This window comes from Haliotis rubra, unplaced genomic scaffold (genome assembly GCF_003918875.1).
Source record: "Haliotis rubra isolate DU_JTF1 unplaced genomic scaffold, ASM391887v1 Scf235, whole genome shotgun sequence".
Lineage (NCBI taxonomy): Eukaryota > Metazoa > Mollusca > Gastropoda > Lepetellida > Haliotidae > Haliotis > Haliotis rubra.
Window position 1 is genome coordinate 292240 of NW_025766392.1, and position 18704 is coordinate 310943.

Consider the following 18704-nt stretch of genomic DNA (forward strand, 5'->3'; position numbering starts at 1 on the left):
GTTCCATTCCTCATGCAAAGCAGCGGTCAGTTTATTGATGGTGAGGGTCTCATATATGTCTCATAAAATGTCCCACAGATGCTGTGAGATCTGAATCATGGCCTGGCATTGTCATCCATAAAGATGGGTGTTGTGGCTGGAGGATAGTTATCAGAATGTGGGGCAACAGCCCTCTCAAGGATCCACTGTTGATACCGAGGCCCAGTAAGGTTACAGCGAATGGCAATGAGGTCCATCCTCCAACCTAGGAATTACATCGTCCCCATACTATGACTGACCCTCCCCAAAGGGAATCGTAATTTTGGACATTTTCGGGAACCATAGCTGTAGTCCTTTGTCTCCAGACACATGGACGACCATCTACCATATGCAGTAAGAAACCCTCCGCCATGAAGCAATGTTCCAGCGAACACGTTGAGTAGACCAGGCATATCGTGCCGCTTTGTGAGCTGGAAACGGTTTCATACGTTTCATGGGTCTTCTGGTCCTGTATTTTGCTGCTTTCAGCCGATTCCTGACGGTCCTGCAGGATGTCGTTTTCCGTGGTAACCGTGCCTGAGTCCCATAAACGGTGCCTACCAAGTCTCAACAATGCTCTCTCTTCTCGTACTGTTGTCCTACGGGGTCTGTCAGGTCTTTGAAGATCTTTAATATCATAGGTAGCCCAGTGTTCGTCCAAGAGTCTTGAAATGATGGTAGGATTGCGCCCAATTTGATGTCCAATTTGTGTGAGGGACATTCCTGCATTTCTCATGACAATAATTTGCTACCTTGTAGCCTGTGACAATTTACGACGTGCCATGACTGACTATTATGGTACTGAATATTCAATCCAGATTGAAACGAGACAGTGTGACATGTTACCTGTAAAAAAATCATTTCCACATTTGTGGGGGATATGACATTTCACGTGCATTGCGTTCCGTTGCACGTGCATTAGATATCTCCACAAAACTTCATTCTACGCAGCAAGAGGCAAAATGTTAATAAATCATTCAGAAAATGCTGTTTTCTAAATTCGCAGAATTATAGGTCTATGAATTATGTGTTGCTTAATTAATTCCATATGTATATATTGAGTTGAATCTTTATGCAGACGTAAACACGAATTAACTTTCAGAAACAGTTGTGCGAAAGTCAGGTCAAACAGCAGCTTTATCTGTTCCTTTTGAGACAGTGTGCCGACCTGTGACCTTTGTGTGGGAGATGGTGAGATAACTGTAGCGATAAGAATAAAACACGATTAAAGTTACAATACATATTGTTTTCATTTTGCATTAGTCTGCCTTTTCAATGGCTTTAATGAAAAGAAAATTATAGTTCAACTTTTTAACAGTGTAAACTATTACCCAACATGTTTTTCAAAGATATGTGGAATATCTAAATGCCTACAAAAAAATGTTAACTGTCAATAGATTTATTTTGCTGATCATGAGTTATCTCCCTTTTGTTTCACTCAGTTAAGTAATCTTGGCAACAATCTGGAACCAGAAAGAAACACAGGTGTCACGTGACCTTTTCCTATAATAGCGCGAGAGCTGTGGCGAAATGACAGAGTGCATCAGAAAGTCATCATGAACAGGGGACTTTGTTTCGCCCTGGCTCTCATTGTCGCCACCCAGGCGTCAGCAGTAAGGAAAAAAGGTAAGTGGTTTTGGAAACATTTGAAGTTTAGAAATTTAAATTTAATATTTATCATATATGTGTAATTTATCCCCATTTAGGGATTTATAGTTAAATCTTTTAATATTTTCATGTTTTCAAATTATAGCCAAGATATCCGATTTGAATGATTACATTTAAGTGAGTGAGTTTAGATTTACGCCGCTTTTAACAATATTCCAGCAATATCACGGCGGTGGACACCAGAAATGGGCTTCACACATTGCACCCATGTGAGGAATCGAACCAGGGTCTTCAGCGTGAAAGCGAACGCTTTAACCACTAGGCTACCCCACAGCCCCCATTACATTTAAGACGTTCAAAGCAAATCATGCATAGCTATATAACGATAATAATTTACTTTTTACTTGAATCTTGCTCATGGATATGTAAATGATACTTCCCTCTACATCAGTGAGAAGACGTGCTTTTGTCAAGAACATTTGGTATCAATTTATCAACAATTTTTCATAGTGATTCATAAGAACATGCTTATACACGGATTCCTACAATGGACTAAGCAGAGGTTTTGTATGATTATAAAAAAGTTTGGTAGCACTGAATTACTTCTACATAAAATGATTTAATTCAAACTAATTAACTTTAAAAAGAACATGCTTCAAACTAGCTTTTCTTCTGACAACGCATGTGAGCGGTACAGATGGCATGTTCTACTGTTCATATGATTTATACACTGGTGTAGAATGTTCAAAGAATGGCAGCATATGTTACGTTTAAAGACTGCTAGATTACAATAAAACAGTTGGCGTACCTCTCAGTATAGATAGACTAGGAAGGTCAGAGGTGCGCCTTGCTTGTGGGCCAGTGTCCATATACAAGTAATGCGTTATCGTGATTAGCCTCAGGTCCCATCTGAAAAGTGCTTGCTGGGCCTTTATCTTTATGACCAACAACAACAGTGACGACAACGACAACAACAACAACAGCGATGACGACTATAATAACAGACAGAAATTGATGTTGCTATTATATAAATGCATTAAAATCAAAAGCATATTCTTGAAACCAATCATATGTCGTTTTTTGTTTTGTTTCAAAGAACATATTTAGTTTTAACTAGTGGAACCGATGCAAATTATTATTAACATATATATATATATGTATATATATATATCCTTTTTCAGAAAGAAGAGCTGCACCTACAGGTAAGTTCGTATCTTGAACTAGAGTGAACTTGTATAAGGTGTTTTCTGAAATCATTTTACAATAAAAAGCTTACAGACATTTACAAGCACGTAGAACAAACCGAATACATCAAGACGTACCCCACCAGCACATGATGTATGGATACAATTAATTTTAAGATATTAGCAAAGAAACTCGATATTCACCTATCTTTCAAGGGAAAGTATCCCTCTGAACTGAGGTTGTTTCCACATGTTTACTCAGGGTGCGGCATGAATCAAAGGGATTTGGTTTGAGAGTGTGAAAATATGACGGTCTGTTACAGACGTCGTCCCGTTTGTTACCAGCTGTTGAATACAAGCTTATCACAGAAGGGACCATCCATGCAGTTACAGTACTCTTAATATATATAGATATCATAAGCTTTGGCGTAATTTTGTTGAAGACACCGGAAATTCGCTTTTAAAAAACTAATTATATATAGTTCGCTTCGATCTGAAGATAAGCTTTTGATCATATAGTCTGGTAGAAAACTTTTCGTGACAGTGTTTCGGTCACTTTACTCAAAACCTACAAGTACAATCTTTTTCTAATATGGCATGATGCATTATAATTGTGATTTTTTTATTTCATGGCTTGTGCTTTAATAATAAAAGAGTTAACAAACTATCATTAAAATATTGACACAGTTCAGTATGTGTTACGAGGAAGGAGTGCAAAGAGAGAAACAGCCAGGTGTGCGAGAAAGGCTCAGCACAGGTAAATGAATCAATAGCACACCTAGCCGTTCCTCTCTCTGCACTCCTCCCTCGTAACAAATAGTGAACTGTGTCAATATTTTACTGATAGTTTAATGCATACTTCAAATACTTTTACTGGGTTTCTGCAATGACGTGATGTAATAATGAACGTCTATGTGTGTTCTATTTAGTAGATACATGCGTGGACAAAGTCGACTGCTCAAAGTACGCAAGCAGCGTGTGTAAAGATTATGGCGATTGGGCCAAGGACAACTGTGCAGCATTCTGTGGAATATGCAAACGTAAGTCTTACGTAAATCTGTGTCTTTCCTCTGTATGTACCTGCATAGTAGCTTTTATGGACACTGAAGTCTTGTTTGTCGCCTAAAAAAAGCGTAAAACATATCATTAGATTATAAAGGATAAATTTGTCCTATTCACAAGCCATCCTTGAAGAATGTACAAACTCTGTGTGACGTACTGTGAGTGCGCACTGTCGTCCGAAAACGTATGACGTCCGAGAACCTATGATCCGACGATAAATTATCAATCTGATTGCACAAGGATAGGTTAAACATGTTCTCTGATGATATTTTGTATTCAGATACAGATAGAGACAAGAATTGTATATAATGTCAAGGCAGTTCAGATATATATGCCATTTATCAAAACAACAATCTTAGTGGTCACCAAAGGTGTTATAAAGCCTGTGGATATATCTACATCATATAAAACATACATACGTTTCCAGTATCCTACAGACTACTTCGTGACCAGTACCAAAATATCTCCTGACATGTCGGCATCATGTCTATTATTTTTCACATTCATTACGAATGGGACAATGTTCATCAATAGCTTCAGTGTTCTGTGGACCCGTGAAGATCCGGGTTAGCATTGGAATTCAGCAACCCGTGCTTGTCGTAAAAGGAGACTAACGGGGTCGGGTGGTCAGGCTCGCTGACATAGTTGACACATGTCATCGTATCCCAAGTACATAGATCGATGCTCATGAAGTTCATCACTGGATTGTCATGTCCAGCCTCGATTTTGCATAGACCGCTGTCATATAGTTGGAATATTGCTGGGTGAGGCGTTAACAAACAAACTGTTCACTGATTGTTCCAGCACTACACACTACTGCACCTCCCCCCTGTGAAGATGTTAAACCCAACTGCCCAGAGTACGGGCTAGATTCGTGCACGAAGTTCGCTCCCTGGGCCCATGAAAACTGTCGCAAGTACTGTGGTTTCTGCCGTAAGTATTGTCGTAAATAGACTCGATATTCTATGTCCAAAAGAACTTGACATTTATCGACGCGTAGATGATCATTCTTCTCTCTCAGTCTGAGTATACGTGTGATCATGAGTGTTAGCGTTTGTACGTGTGAAAGAGAGAGACAGTGTGCGTGTGCGCGTGCGTGAGTGTTTGTGTGTAAAAGAGAGTCAGTGTGTGTGAGTGTGAGTGTGCATGTGTGACAGAGAGAGACAGAGAGAGTATCTGTGATCATGAGTGTGAGTGTTTGTATGGGTGAAAGAGAGAGGCAGAGTGTGTGTGTGAGTGTAAGTGTTTATGTGTGTGAAAGAGAGGGAGGCAGTGTGCGTGTGTGCGTGCGTGTTTGTGTGTGTGTGTGAAAGAGAGAAACAGTGTGTGTGTGCGTGAGTGTTTGTATGTGTGAAAAAGAGAGACAGAGAGAGTTAGTGTTTGTGTATGTGTGAAAGAGAGAGACAGAGTGTGTGTGTGCGTGAGTGTTTGTGTGTGAAAGAGAGAAACTGTGTGTGTGAGTGTTTGTATGTGTGAAAGAGAGAGACAGAGAGTGTGAGTGTGTTAGTGTCACATGAATGTGTGTGTGCGTGTGCGTGTGGTTTTGTATTTGTATACATGATAACGTTTGACGATCGAAGTGTGACCCTCAATCCGTCATAGATTCTGACTACCCTTTCCCCAATTTACAGAGAACATGTCGTGACAAGGAAATCGTTTATTCAAGATGATGGTTCTCTGAACTGAACCACTTCATGTTAACCTATTTTTCATGTCACCATGATCTGAACACCCCTGTCAAGATTTGTGTAGAAGGTAAACCTTTCTGTTTTCAGAGGTACAGTCGACCGGCTTTTGTAAGTATACTAAATGTTAATACGTTAGTATGGTTTGCAAAACGCAATAACTGAAATGGTGAACGTATCGAAGTGAGCACTAACAAAATCCGGGAATATCGAGGACATAATTAAAAACAATCTAATCAACGAGAAAAAGATCTGAAATTGAAAATTGATTTTGAGTTTTGAAAATTGCTAAAATAACGAGAAACCAATCGAAATTACGGAAATGTCATCAAAGTAATTAAACGAGACAAACTCGAAATTTCGAAACAACGAGCAATCAACTGAAATTTTGATTTTGAAATTATATTTATGGCAGCAAAGTTGCAACATTAAGCTTACGTATATTCATTCTCAAGACATTTCTTTCTATTATCTGAGGGCATGTTGTTTTACATAATTCATATTACTGTTAAGAATCTTACTTAGTGTAAGTAATTATATCTAATGACTGGGGGTATGTAGTTTGAAGCTGGTGTTTCCTACCTTCTGCAGATGGCCAGTGCTTCTACCAAGGGAAGACTTACAAACAGGGCGAAAAGTGGGAGGACGGCTGCAGCTACAACTGTGAGTGTGTGGACGGGTCGACCGGCGCCTACAAGTGTACAAACAAGTATGTATAATCAGACCTTCTGCCACTACCACCATCATAAATATCACTTTCATCGTAGGGGCGGTGGGGTAGCCTAGTGGTTAAAGCGTTCGCTCGTCACGCTGAAGACCCTGGTTCGATTCCTCACATGGGTACAATGTGTGAAGCCCATTTCTGGTGTCCCCGGCCGAGATATTCCAGGAATATGGCTATAAGTGGCGTAAAAGTAAAGTCACTCACTTTCATCGTAACGTTTACATCTACCACCACCACCACCACCACCACCACCACTACCACTACTACTACTACTACTACTACTATTACTACTTGTGCCACTGCTGCAACTGCTACTACTGCTGCTGCTGCTGGTGCTGCTACTGCTATTGCTGTTACTACTACCGCCGTCACTATTCACCTACTACTACTACTACTGCTGCTGTTGCTGCTACTACTACTACTGCTACTACTACTAGTAGTAGTAGTACTTATTCCACAACTGATAACTGGATTTAGATATTGATGTGATGAACAACGGGGAGAGTTCTATTGATATACAACTTGACAACGGTGTTAGTAGCTACACCGAAACGTAGCTCATTAATAATAAGGAAACTGAATATCCATAGAACTCTCTCCCCGTTGTTGTACTACGACTGCTTGTAGTGTTTTTTTTCATTTAGATGACCACTGAGCAACGCTTATACGAAATGTGTCATTATGTTTTAAAGTAGACATGTCAAGGAAGGTGGAATCAACATCTGTTCCTTGTCTCCCCAGGTGTCCTGTGTACAACAATCTACCCACGGCATGTACCCTGGTATCCACCCCCGGAGACTGTTGTCTGCATCCCGTCTGTGACTTTAACAAGAAGGTGGTAACCTCCCAGGGTTCAGCCCTAGGGCACACAGCTTCTGGAGTCAGTAAGTAACCTATCACACTCACACTGTGGTGCATACTCGCATTCCTAGTATATATTTATACACTGTCGGTCTATCTGCATATCTCTCACGCTGTGGTGCATACACGCATTCCTAGTATATCTTTATACACTGTCGGTCTATCTGCATATCTCTGAGACTGTGGTGCATACTGGCATTCCTAGTATATCTTTATACACTGTCGGTCTATCTGCATATCTCTCACGCTGTGGTGCATACTCGCATTCCTAGTATATCTTTATACACTGTCGATCTATCTGCATATCTCTCACGCTGTGGTGCATACTGGCATTCCTAGTATATCTGTGGTGCATGTTCACTCTCTCATCTCTTCATATACTATCAGTACATATCTCACACTGTGGTGCATGTTCACTCTCTCATCTCTTAATATACTATCAGTACATATCTTTCACACTGTGGTACATGATCACTCTCTCATTCGTAGTATATGTTCATATACTATCAGTACATATCTCAGACTGTGGTACACATTACAAATGCCATGCCTTATACATGTGCATGTGAGTGCGTGCGTGCGCGCCTGTGCGTGACTATCTCTAGAATTGCTAATGATATGTGTTTGTGTTGTATTTTTTGTTTTATTTTTGTTTGATTGTGTGTGTACGTGCGTGTGTTTGATTTAAACATAATTTTATTCACATATGTGGAAGGGGACAAGTTCTCCAACTTAAAATACCTGATCCCTGATATTTACATACATGCATTTTCAATAATTTACATTAGATATACATATGTACATCTTAGCAATAGAGAAAAGGTATAAGAAAGTTAAAGAGAGCAGAAAGGAAAGGACACAACGTTTGTGATCACTCAAAAACGTTTTGATTGATAGATAAAAGTTTCCGCGCTGAAAACGTCTTGTGAATAGTCATATCTGGCCTTCCAAGTTACATTAATGACAATGTGATTGGAGGGTCACGTTTTACAATACAATTGAGCATTAATGCCTGTCTTTAAGGATTATCCAGTTTACATTCTAATAGGAAATGATGTACATTTTCACATGTATTGTCGTATTGTGCGTGTGCGTGTGTGTTTAGAATCTTTGTAGTTGCATATAGTAGGTATAGGCGTTGGTCACTGTGGAATTGAGGTGGTGGGGTAGCCTAGTGGTTAAAGCGTTTGCTCGTTACGCCGAAGACCTTGGTTCGATTCCCCACATGGGCACAATGTGTGAAGCCCATTTGTGGTGTCCCCCGCCGTGATATTGCTGGAATATTGCAAAAAGCGGCGTAAAACCAAACTCACTCACTCACTCACTGTGGAATTAGCTAACTCTAGTTGGTCACTATCTCTGCATTTCCGTATTCTAGACGTATGCGTCTACAACGGCAACAACTACTACCAAGGCCAGACGTGGGCGGTTGGATGTGATCTGCGGTGTACATGTAACGACGCTACTCAGGGATCGTACAGATGCCAGTCATTGTAAGTGAACCCTGAGCTACCTATGATTCACATACGTCATGGTCGTGCTCAATGCAGTCTGTAGCACTTACATTGCTAGTTCTTGTATGTTTCTGTATCAGGTTTGGGAGAAATATGCCAAAATGACGAAACTATAGTATATCAAGATGGATTGTTTTTAAACAAAGGAACTTGTGAAAGGGTTATGGACATAACCTCTGACTATAGTCTGCCTGTATCAATGAGACATGCTGTCCAAATAATGGTGTCAATAGTACAACCGGCTAGTAAAAGATATAGCGAAAGTCCCCACAGTAGGTGCAACTGTTACAAAGACAACATTGTCTCCGGTTGATTTACGCAGCATCTCTCTCTCTCTCTCTCTCTCTCTCTCTCTCTCTCTCTCTCTCTCTCTCTCTCTCTCTCTCTCAATAACAATTGCCTTGTGTTTCAGCTGTCCCCAGTACGGCAAGCTGCCCACGGACTGCGTCATGACAAAGGATCCGGCTCAATGCTGTGCAAGTCCTCAGTGCACCTTCAGCAAGCAGTTTGGAAGTTTCTCGGGAAGCGGTTCCGTTAGCGGAGCTGGCATAAGTCAGTTGAACATGCATTATTTAGTTCTATTTCAATCGAAGTATAACGTCTCCAAAACTATTTAATCGAGATGGACGCTCGGGTAGCCTAGTGGTTAAAGCGTTCGCTCGTCAAGCCGAAGACACTGGGTCGATTTCCCACATGGGTACATTGGTGTCCCCTACTTTGATATTGCTGGAATAATTGCAAAAAGCGGGGTAAAACTAACTCGCTCACTTTACTTTAATGTCACATAAATGAATGTGTGAACCCCAACTCCTTGCAAGTGTACGATGTGTGAACCCCAACTCCTTGCAAGTGTACGATTCGTGAAGCCCGTCCATGGTGTAAAACTCCATTCATCCCATATGTCAGTGGAAGGCTAACTGCTACATGTGACTGAGTTCAGTTTTATGCCGCTTTTAGCAATATTCGAGCAATATCACGGTCGGGGACACCAGAAATGGGCTTCACACATTGTACCCATGTGGGGAATCGAACACGGCTCTTCGGCGTGACGAGCAAACGCATTAACCACTCGGCTACCCCACGGCCGCTAACTGATAAATAGGTTAGTGTTAACGTGAGATCACTAGAGTTACGGTTCGATCCCGCTGGGGAACAATGTTTCTTATAAATATGTCATAGTAACTGGTCTTGTTTTAACATGGGTAGTGAGTGTTGCTAGCTACACTAATCTATCGGCTGTTTCAGCTATGCAGGGTCCCACCGCCGAGACAGCATGTGTTGATAAACTACCCAACTGCCCGGAATTTACCAAGGATGCCTGTCCTAAATATCCAGGCTGGGCCGGGGCAAACTGCAAGAAATTCTGTAACCTATGCCGTGAGTGTCATCAAACATTTCAACCATTAAATCAACAGGCACCATTAACTGAAGCATAGACTAGGTTACTGACAGCATCAACCCACAATCATTCACCACTCATTCGTAGCGAACCTCGCCTTTGAAATGTCTTGTTTGCATCCCAAGTACACTGTCGTCAGGCTCCCCGTTGTTCTCGGTGCCCTTGGTTTGGTACCTCCTGATCTCTTAGCGCAGATAAGGAGGTTGCCCGGGTTCTCCACCGGGAGCACAGCCCTTCTGACACTCTGGGTAATGCAGAAGGCTGCAGTATTTTCTTCATATTCTCCGGAAAGTTCTTGGTGGGTGCGTCCAGGCAGTGTTTCCTGGAGGAAGTCCCATTCAGTGTCTGGGCTGCGTGTAGAGGGGGCAAGGGCCCTGAGCTGATGATGAGCCTTACCAGCCTGACTGTGCCAGGATCACCCAAACCCTCTCTGTTGCATGCTATCTTTAATCTGTAAAACATAATAATAGCAACTCCACTCAGGTCCAGTCAGTTTATCCTGCAACCCCCCAGATTCACCATGCAAGAACTGTTTGTTGATGTTGTTATTTAACGCCGCACTCGGCAATATTCCATCTATATGGCGGCGGTCTGTAAATAATCGAGTCTGGACAACATAAGCATCGATTGACGCACCTGGGATACGATGGCATGTGTCAACCAAGTCAGCGAGCCTGACCACCCGATCTCGTTAGTCGCCTCTTACGAGAAGAATTGACGGTTTATTAGTATAGCGTCAATCTATCTATATGCAGTAATAGCATCGAAAGGTATAGGACGTCGTTGTGAGAAGCTATTGCGTCACGATCAATGAAGGACGTCATTATTTCCATGACAACTGACAAATGACAAGTTGAAAGCGTAGGTACCTTTTCAACGCGAAAGCGCCGTTTCCTTGTCTTTACAAGTTTCGAATAGCAAATGTTCTGATGTCACTTTTGACAAACCTGAATTACTGAAAGGTTATACTGTATATACTTGAGAGTTGGTTCCTCAATTCTGTTTAAACTAAGTAAACTGGTTTGTTTCACACTCTGTTACCAGATCAAGCACAACCGACACCCGGACCGAATGGTAAGCAAATGGTTAATGGTTAATACCTGAACAACAATATAAGTATACGTTATTTGCCTGTCTTACATAGATATCAATAACCCCACTTTGGTATAATTTTATAATGCTTAAAATAAAGTTTGAGTCAAGACCACGCGTATTTTGTTCTGACATTTTCAATGAGCAAACGAGGAATTATTACATCTATTCCATCTGCCGATGCCGCATGTTTTGAAATTTCAAATCATCTTTATTTACATATAAGACTGGGCGAACTGCCTCGTGGTAAAGTCCATCTCTCGTACTGACATGCACCCGGGTTCGATTCCCCACATGGCTTAAATGCTTGAAGCCCATGTCGGGCGTCCCCCGCCATATATTGCTGGAATTATTTCTAAAAGCTGCGTCACACCACAATCACACACATAACACCATGTAGAAAAGTAAATCTCCCATTCACTGTTCCTGTGTAGATGCATGCGTGTACCAGGGTCAAAGATACACACAAGGACAGACATGGGCCATTGGCTGCGACCAACGATGTGTCTGTGAAAACGCTATCTATGGCTACTACCGATGCTCCAATACGTAAGTGTACCAGCCCTCCGCTTTCCCACCCCCACCACACAAACGAAAGAAGACTCCCCCTCCAATAATAAGATTTAAAATGAAATAATAGATAAAATATAATTAGATTTAATAATAATTTTAAAATATACCTTTAAAAAAAACCGACACACAAAAACAACACAACATTCCCTTGGTTTAAGAGCATCATACATGGAACATCTTTAACGATGGGCAACGGACAAGCTGAAAGTGGATTTAATCTTCATTAATCCATCTCCGTTAACTCATCCGCTGATACTGAGGTCCAGTCAAAATCTGTTTAGTGATGTGCTCCGATGACCTCAGTATGAGTCCGCTTACTGGTCACCTTACTAACAATCAAAAGCAACTAGCTAACTTGATGATCAAGTTGACATATTATATTATGAACGTTAATTTCGTACACCTTTCATGAACAATTGTGGAGAACGATCTAGATACCGTTCAACCTCGAAAAAATCAGCTCATTATTATTGCTTCTGTTCACCTAGCAGAAAAATGGGTACCCCGTGGGATAGGACTATTAACCTTCTAACGCCTAACAGCTTGGTTTATCGGTGGTAATATTGTCCATCATGTTGTAGCGTTCTCTCGTCATGCCGAAGGCCCGTGTTCGATTCCCCACATGCGTACAATTTGTGAAGCCCATTTATGGTGTCCCCCCGCTGTGATATTGCTGGAATATTGCTAAAAACGGCAGAAAACCATACTCAGTCAGTCAGTCAGTCCATCATGTTGTATGTGCTTAGTTTGTCCCTGCGTTATGGAGTTCAGCGCTATATAAGTGGCCATATTATTATTATTATTTATTATTATTGTTGTTGTTGTCTACATCATGAGTACCGCTCTACACAGGTGTCCAACCTACGACAACCTCCCCACTCAGTGCCACACTCAAAAGAAGGTCAGCGACTGCTGTGAAACAGTCAGATGTTCATCTGGGTCTTTCTACTCCTCATCTACCAACCTTCAGACTACTGGCAGCGGAGGAGGCATCAACATCAACGGTGTGACCCCCAACCCATCTACAGGGTCAGGACAGGGAGGCAGTTCCCTCGGCACGGGCATGCAGCCCCCTCAACTATGTACGAGGAGTAATTTTTCTATGCTTCACAAGTTACCTTTGAGTGACGAACATCTATTAACTATTTGGACTTCAACTTCAACTATATATTAAAAAACAGCACACAAACCTGGTTTCAGGATGTCTGTTTGCGGTAGCAAGTAACCCTTCGAAAGGACGGTTTAGAATCGAAATACCGGTACAATGAGATATTTTAACCCGATTCCGTTACACACTCACTCACTCACGTACTGTGTAAATGCATCGTGGTTGAGAACACTGTGTAAAAGCTATGTAATTTCCAGGAACAACCAGGAACAAGCACAAATTATTATCTATCAAATGCGCGATTTCGATTCGATCTATTTAAATAGATATTTTCTAGCTTCAAATCGTTCAACAAAGAAAACGCGGTAAAATTTGTATTTCACTCCACGAAAATGTGTATTTTTCAAATATTGAATACACGTGACAAATGGCCTGAGCTGTTTGACCTATTCCCTGTCCACAGCCGGATGTCTTTACAATGGTCAGCTGTATGTTCAAGACCAGCAATGGGAAGATAAATGCTCCACCGTCTGCACCTGCAACGACGCTTCAACAGGAATATACGCATGCAGAGAAAGGTACAATGTTACACGTCACGCATAAGACCCCTACTTATCATTTTCATTTTTATAACCTACGAGGGCGAAAATATCAGTCTGTCAAGGGGACGTGACGTCATGAAAATGATATGACGTCATATTTTCTTCTATGACGTTGCGTTCTACATGCGGCGACGGCGGGTAGCCAGCCTGTGTTTGAAAGTAGATGTTGGTTTATTTCCCTCAATTTTCTCGCTCGGGAAATACCAACGTTTAGGCAACTTTTAGGTAAACATAGTATGACATGGGCACTCATATAATATCCTGTATATATTCATTAGATGCTACCTACGGTAGATGTGTGACTATGTTAACAATGTGATTGGTGGGGAGACCTGGTGTTCACAATATAGCAATGTCTCGCCCCTCGTCTAATACTGCGGAATCAGTTGAACTGAGAGAAAAATGTATCTTAGCAAATTGTAAACATGCTGACGATGCATTGTGTGTATATGTCGTGTGTCCTATCTGTTAACATGATAGGTTGAATCGTTTTATTCTGGTAATTGCAGGATTTTGTTGTTTGTTTTTCTTTTTTGGGGTCGTTTTTTTGTTGTGTTTTTTTTGTGTGTGTTTTGTTGTGTTTTTTTTGGGGTTGGGGAGCGAAAAATACAAACATTCTCATAAAGGCAACAAGTAGTAACCTTAATTGTTTGTTCCAGATGTCCCCGGTTCGACGGAGTTCCTGCAGGCTGCCAGATGATCACTGACCCCAGCGACAAGTGCTGCAAGGTGCCCCAGTGCCCCCCGTCCATTACTTATGTTGCCAAACCCGTGTACCAACCTTGGAAACAAACCACCTCCCTGGTCAAGCCTCCAAGCATCACTGACCTTACATCCGGGTTCTTTACAAATGTAGTAACGATCAACTTCAGCGGCGGGACGGTAGCACCACCAACCCTTCCTACCGGAACCGTGCAGTCCGGAGGCATAGGTACACCGATCCATCAGCTACATCCATTCCGGTTTATACATTAATACATTAACTTCTTTGAGTGGCATTTTAGAAGTTGGGAAGTACAATATAGAACAAACTTTATGGATAACAACTTCTTTTATTCGTTAGTGCGACGTTTCGATAGAGATTCTTGTACTATTTTGTATGCTTGACAACGGTACAACAATCTGTATCGAAAAGTCGTACTCACGAATAAAAGAAGTTGTTATCCATAAAGTTTATTCTATATTGTACATTAACACAATATTCACCTAACTTATGATGTGGGGAGGTCTGGTGGTTGAAGCGTTCGCTGTTCACCCCAGCGTCCCAGGTATTGATACAATGTGTAAATTGATTGTTGGTGTCCCTCGCCGTGATATTCGAAATCACACCCTGCAAACCTTCCTCAAATTGAGTATTTGACTCAAGAACATTTGTAACACATTAGTAGCTACTCCTTTTTCTCCTTTTTCAGAGTAATTTGGTCGGAGCTATACCTCACCTCAAAGTTCTAATATCCGTATGTCAACGAACAATAGTCCCCTAATAAAAATAATTTTTTTTTAGCAATCTTTATTACCATGCGATGTCAGTCCAAAGAACACTTACTTGAAAATCAACATTTGATCGAATTATAACTCTTGTCTATGACACTTACTTGGCACTTGCCTTAATTCGTTTGACCCGTGAAGATCCAGGTTAGAATTGGTCTTCAGCAACCCATGATTGTCGTAAGAGGCGACGAACAGGATCGGGTGGCCAGGTTCGCTGACTTGGTTGACACATGTCATCGGTTCCCAGTTGCATATACCATGCTCATGCTGTTGATCACTGGATTGTCTGGTCCAGACTCGATTATTTACAGACTGTCGTCATGTAGCTGAATGCGGCGTTAAACAACATACATGAAAAACACCACTTTTCTATGACATGTACGTGCACGTATGCAGGTTTGGGCTGATGGCCTACACGAACAGAATAAAGAATTGAATTGTAACGAATAGTCGCATTGATCAGATAAAGAATCGCAGCGCAAATCAGTCATGTCACACCGAAGACCCGGGTTCGATTCCACACATGGGTGCAATGTGTGAAGCCCATTTCTGGTGTCCCCCGTCGTGATATTGCTGGAATATTGCTTAAAGCGTCGTATAACGATATTCATTCACTCACTCTTCCATGCAGGTTACTGTGAGTATAAGGGCCGCCACTACCTTCAAAACGAGAGATGGGAGGATGGATGCAAGTATAACTGTATCTGTGAGCGGGCAAATGATGGATTCTGGAGATGCTTAGACAGGTACACAGCTTTATCATATAATGCATCGTTTTATCAATGCAGTAAACCAATTCGAAAATTTTGCTACAACGATCCGATAAATATGCAAATGAGGTGACTCAAATGAACTGTTTTTATGATCAATATGTTGATTTGCTATTCTATATTTATTTTGGTACGATAATCCGTTTATACTCTAGACCGGTCAGTACAGGTGTTCTAATAGTCTCACAACTGTCTTTTTTTTCACGAATAATTCAAGTTGATAATAATTAGTTTATAATAAGTTTAAGTTTATTATACTTTCAGGTGTAAAACCTACCCGACTTTACCAAAAGATATCTGCTGGCTAATTCCTGACCCCAGCGATGCATGTTGTCAGATACCATTTTGTAAATTTTATCCTAAATTCCCTGCGATATACGGTACCGGACACCCAGGGACATTCACGACCCCCCCATATCACCCTAAAGCCTGCTGTAGTCCAGAACACCACCCCCCAGGCCAGGTGAGGAACTGTAGATGCAGTTCAGATTTAGAGGGTAAACAAAGTCAGAACCTGTTGGATGATGAGTAGGAGGAAACTTATGAATATCTCACTCCAAATATCTTCAACCGTCATATTTCACTCACTACTCCTATAACCTACTTATAATGTAAATATCTGCAGTGAATAACATTCCACTCATAGGTCCTAAGAATTTGTTTGTACTATTTTACCATTTGTCCTTTGTACATGTAAATGACTTCTTCCCGAGAACATCTTTTCAACTTAGACATTTTAATGTAAAAACTGTATTTGTCGCCCCTTGTAGTGCTCCATTCTTGTTGTGTGTCTCAGATTCCATGTCCAAAAGGACCTCTCGTATGATAGTAATACTATTGCTTATGTTAAGTTTCTAACACCCGGTGTTTTTTCCCGTCCAGCGTTCTGCGTGTACAAGGGCCAGAATTATGCTCAGGGCCAACAGTGGTACGACGGCTGCAGCATGAAGTGTTCCTGCGATAACGCTGAGTCAGGATATTACAGGTGTTCAAACAGGTGAGACGAGCTGGCCATACGTTAAAGTCATGTACAATGCACGCTAGAAAACCACGCCTTTTCCTGGGAAGGTCTACATACATACATTGCCCTGTAACCTTGATTCTTTATTCCAGACATTTATCAGACTTGAGACTTGGGGTAGATAATCGAGTGGTTAAAGCATTAGGTCGTCACGCTGAAAACCCGGGTTCGATTCCCAACATGGGTACAATGTGTGAAGCCCATCCCTGGTGTCCCTTGCCACGATATAGCAGGAATACAGCTGAGGGTGGCGTAAAACATCACTCACTGATTATAAGACTGACAATTTCCTTTGATTCAAGTCTTTTGGATTAAAGAGACTTCACTGTGTAACAACAATAATGAATTGTGGTAGACCGACCATTAAATATTCTGCGTGTCAAACCCGTGAAGATCCGGGCTAGAATCGGTCTTCAGCAACCCATGCTTGTCGTTAGAGGCGACTAACGGATTCGGGTAGTCAGGCTCGCTGACTTGGTTGACATCTGTCATCGTATCCCAACCCCACTGGATTGTCTGGTCCAGACTTGATTATTGACAGACCACCGCCATATAGTTGGAATATTGCTGAATGCCCGTGTAAATGTACACTCACTCACTTCTGCGTGTCATTGCCTCCAGAAATACGCCCAACAATAGTTGCGCGAAACAGGCCATCCAGCGAACATGTATGCTTTTAATGACAGCGTAACTATGGATCGTGCATGATGAAAATAGTGCGTGAGTGAGTTTAGTTTTACGCCGCACTCAGCAATATTCCAGCTATATGGCGGCGGCCCGAAAATAATCCAGTGTGGACCAGACAATCCAGTGATCAACAGCCTGATCACCCGATCTCGTTGGTCGCCTCTTACGACAAGCATGGGTTACTGAAGGTTCATTCTAACCCGGACCCTCACGGTTGCATGATGAAAACCTATATGTCACAATCTACAATCACCAATCAGTAAAAAGCATAGCGACAGTCACTCACCAGGTGTATTGTCTTCCAGATGTCCCTTGTACTACAACGTACCCAAGGGATGTACCGAGCTGCCCGACCCCATGGATCCAACCTGCTGTACCGTGCCGCACTGTGACTTCAAACCCACCTCGGGATCCATCTCAGGAACTGGCTCCCAGGCCACCATACCCCCGGGGCAAATTACCGGCACTGGACAGAATCCTGGAGAAAACCAAAAAATAGGTAAATGCGTAGCATCAGCGACAAAGAATCCTTTGGCTGATAAAGGTAATATAGTGGTCACAATTACATGACAAGAGGATTTCCCTTTCTCGAACACCTGGTGTCACTGATGATCTTAAGTTATCCATTTTTGTGACCACTATTTAACCTTTATAATACGTTGCAATACGTTTGTCCCTTGGTGCGCCAGGGACAAATGCATGTAAAATATGTAAAAACAAAACCACTGCTTACTTCATATTGCCTTATATGATGTCAGGTTATATTATCGTATACACCCTTAAAGATCGTAGCTCTACGACTGTCGTAAGTCTATGTTAAAGTATGGGAGTTACGATCACCTTAGCGCTACGATCGCTTTGTGGAACGGGTGTCCGGTTAGGATATTCAGCAACCCATGGTTGTCGCAAGAGGAAACTAACGGGATCTAATGATCAGACTAACCGACTTCGTTGATACATGTCATTGTAACCCAGTTACGTAGATCGATGTTCATGACGCCAGTCACTGGATTGTCTGATCCAGACTCGATTCTTTACAAACAGCTGTCATATACCTATATTATTGTTGAGTGCGTTAACATCCAACCAGACAGATGGGAAATAATCGTACCCTTTTGCATCTACGTCAAAACACGATTATTTATGATTTTAAAGTTACAAGCCCACTTTGAAATTCTGAAATTGAAATCAATCTGTCAGATGCCTAAACGACACGTTTTCTAACTGCTCAGAGATAACAGTTATTTGAAAACTCTACTGATTCTCTCTATCAAAAAAAGAAAACAAGTACCAACATGACAATTT

At 41.6% G+C, this 18704-nt stretch overlaps 1 protein-coding gene across 1 annotated transcript in view; it reads left to right on the forward strand.

Moving 5' to 3' along the window:
* Nucleotides 1-1517: 1517 nt before the first annotated feature.
* The window catches only part of LOC124278355, a 75239-nt gene continuing 58052 nt past the window's right edge, over nt 1518-18704 (forward strand). The window contains exons 1-19 of the mRNA XM_046714077.1: nt 1518-1644; nt 2808-2828; nt 3740-3850; nt 4677-4805; nt 5648-5668; nt 6149-6266; nt 7023-7165; nt 8521-8635; nt 9069-9208; nt 9902-10033; nt 11100-11129; nt 11582-11696; nt 12573-12802; nt 13292-13406; nt 14090-14361; nt 15553-15667; nt 15956-16188; nt 16574-16688; nt 17705-17898. Coding sequence (XP_046570033.1) covers nt 1575-1644; nt 2808-2828; nt 3740-3850; nt 4677-4805; nt 5648-5668; nt 6149-6266; nt 7023-7165; nt 8521-8635; nt 9069-9208; nt 9902-10033; nt 11100-11129; nt 11582-11696; nt 12573-12802; nt 13292-13406; nt 14090-14361; nt 15553-15667; nt 15956-16188; nt 16574-16688; nt 17705-17898 — 2419 coding nt within the window. The 5' untranslated portion in view covers nt 1518-1574. The remainder of the gene's footprint in view (nt 1645-2807; nt 2829-3739; nt 3851-4676; nt 4806-5647; nt 5669-6148; nt 6267-7022; nt 7166-8520; nt 8636-9068; nt 9209-9901; nt 10034-11099; nt 11130-11581; nt 11697-12572; nt 12803-13291; nt 13407-14089; nt 14362-15552; nt 15668-15955; nt 16189-16573; nt 16689-17704; nt 17899-18704) is intronic.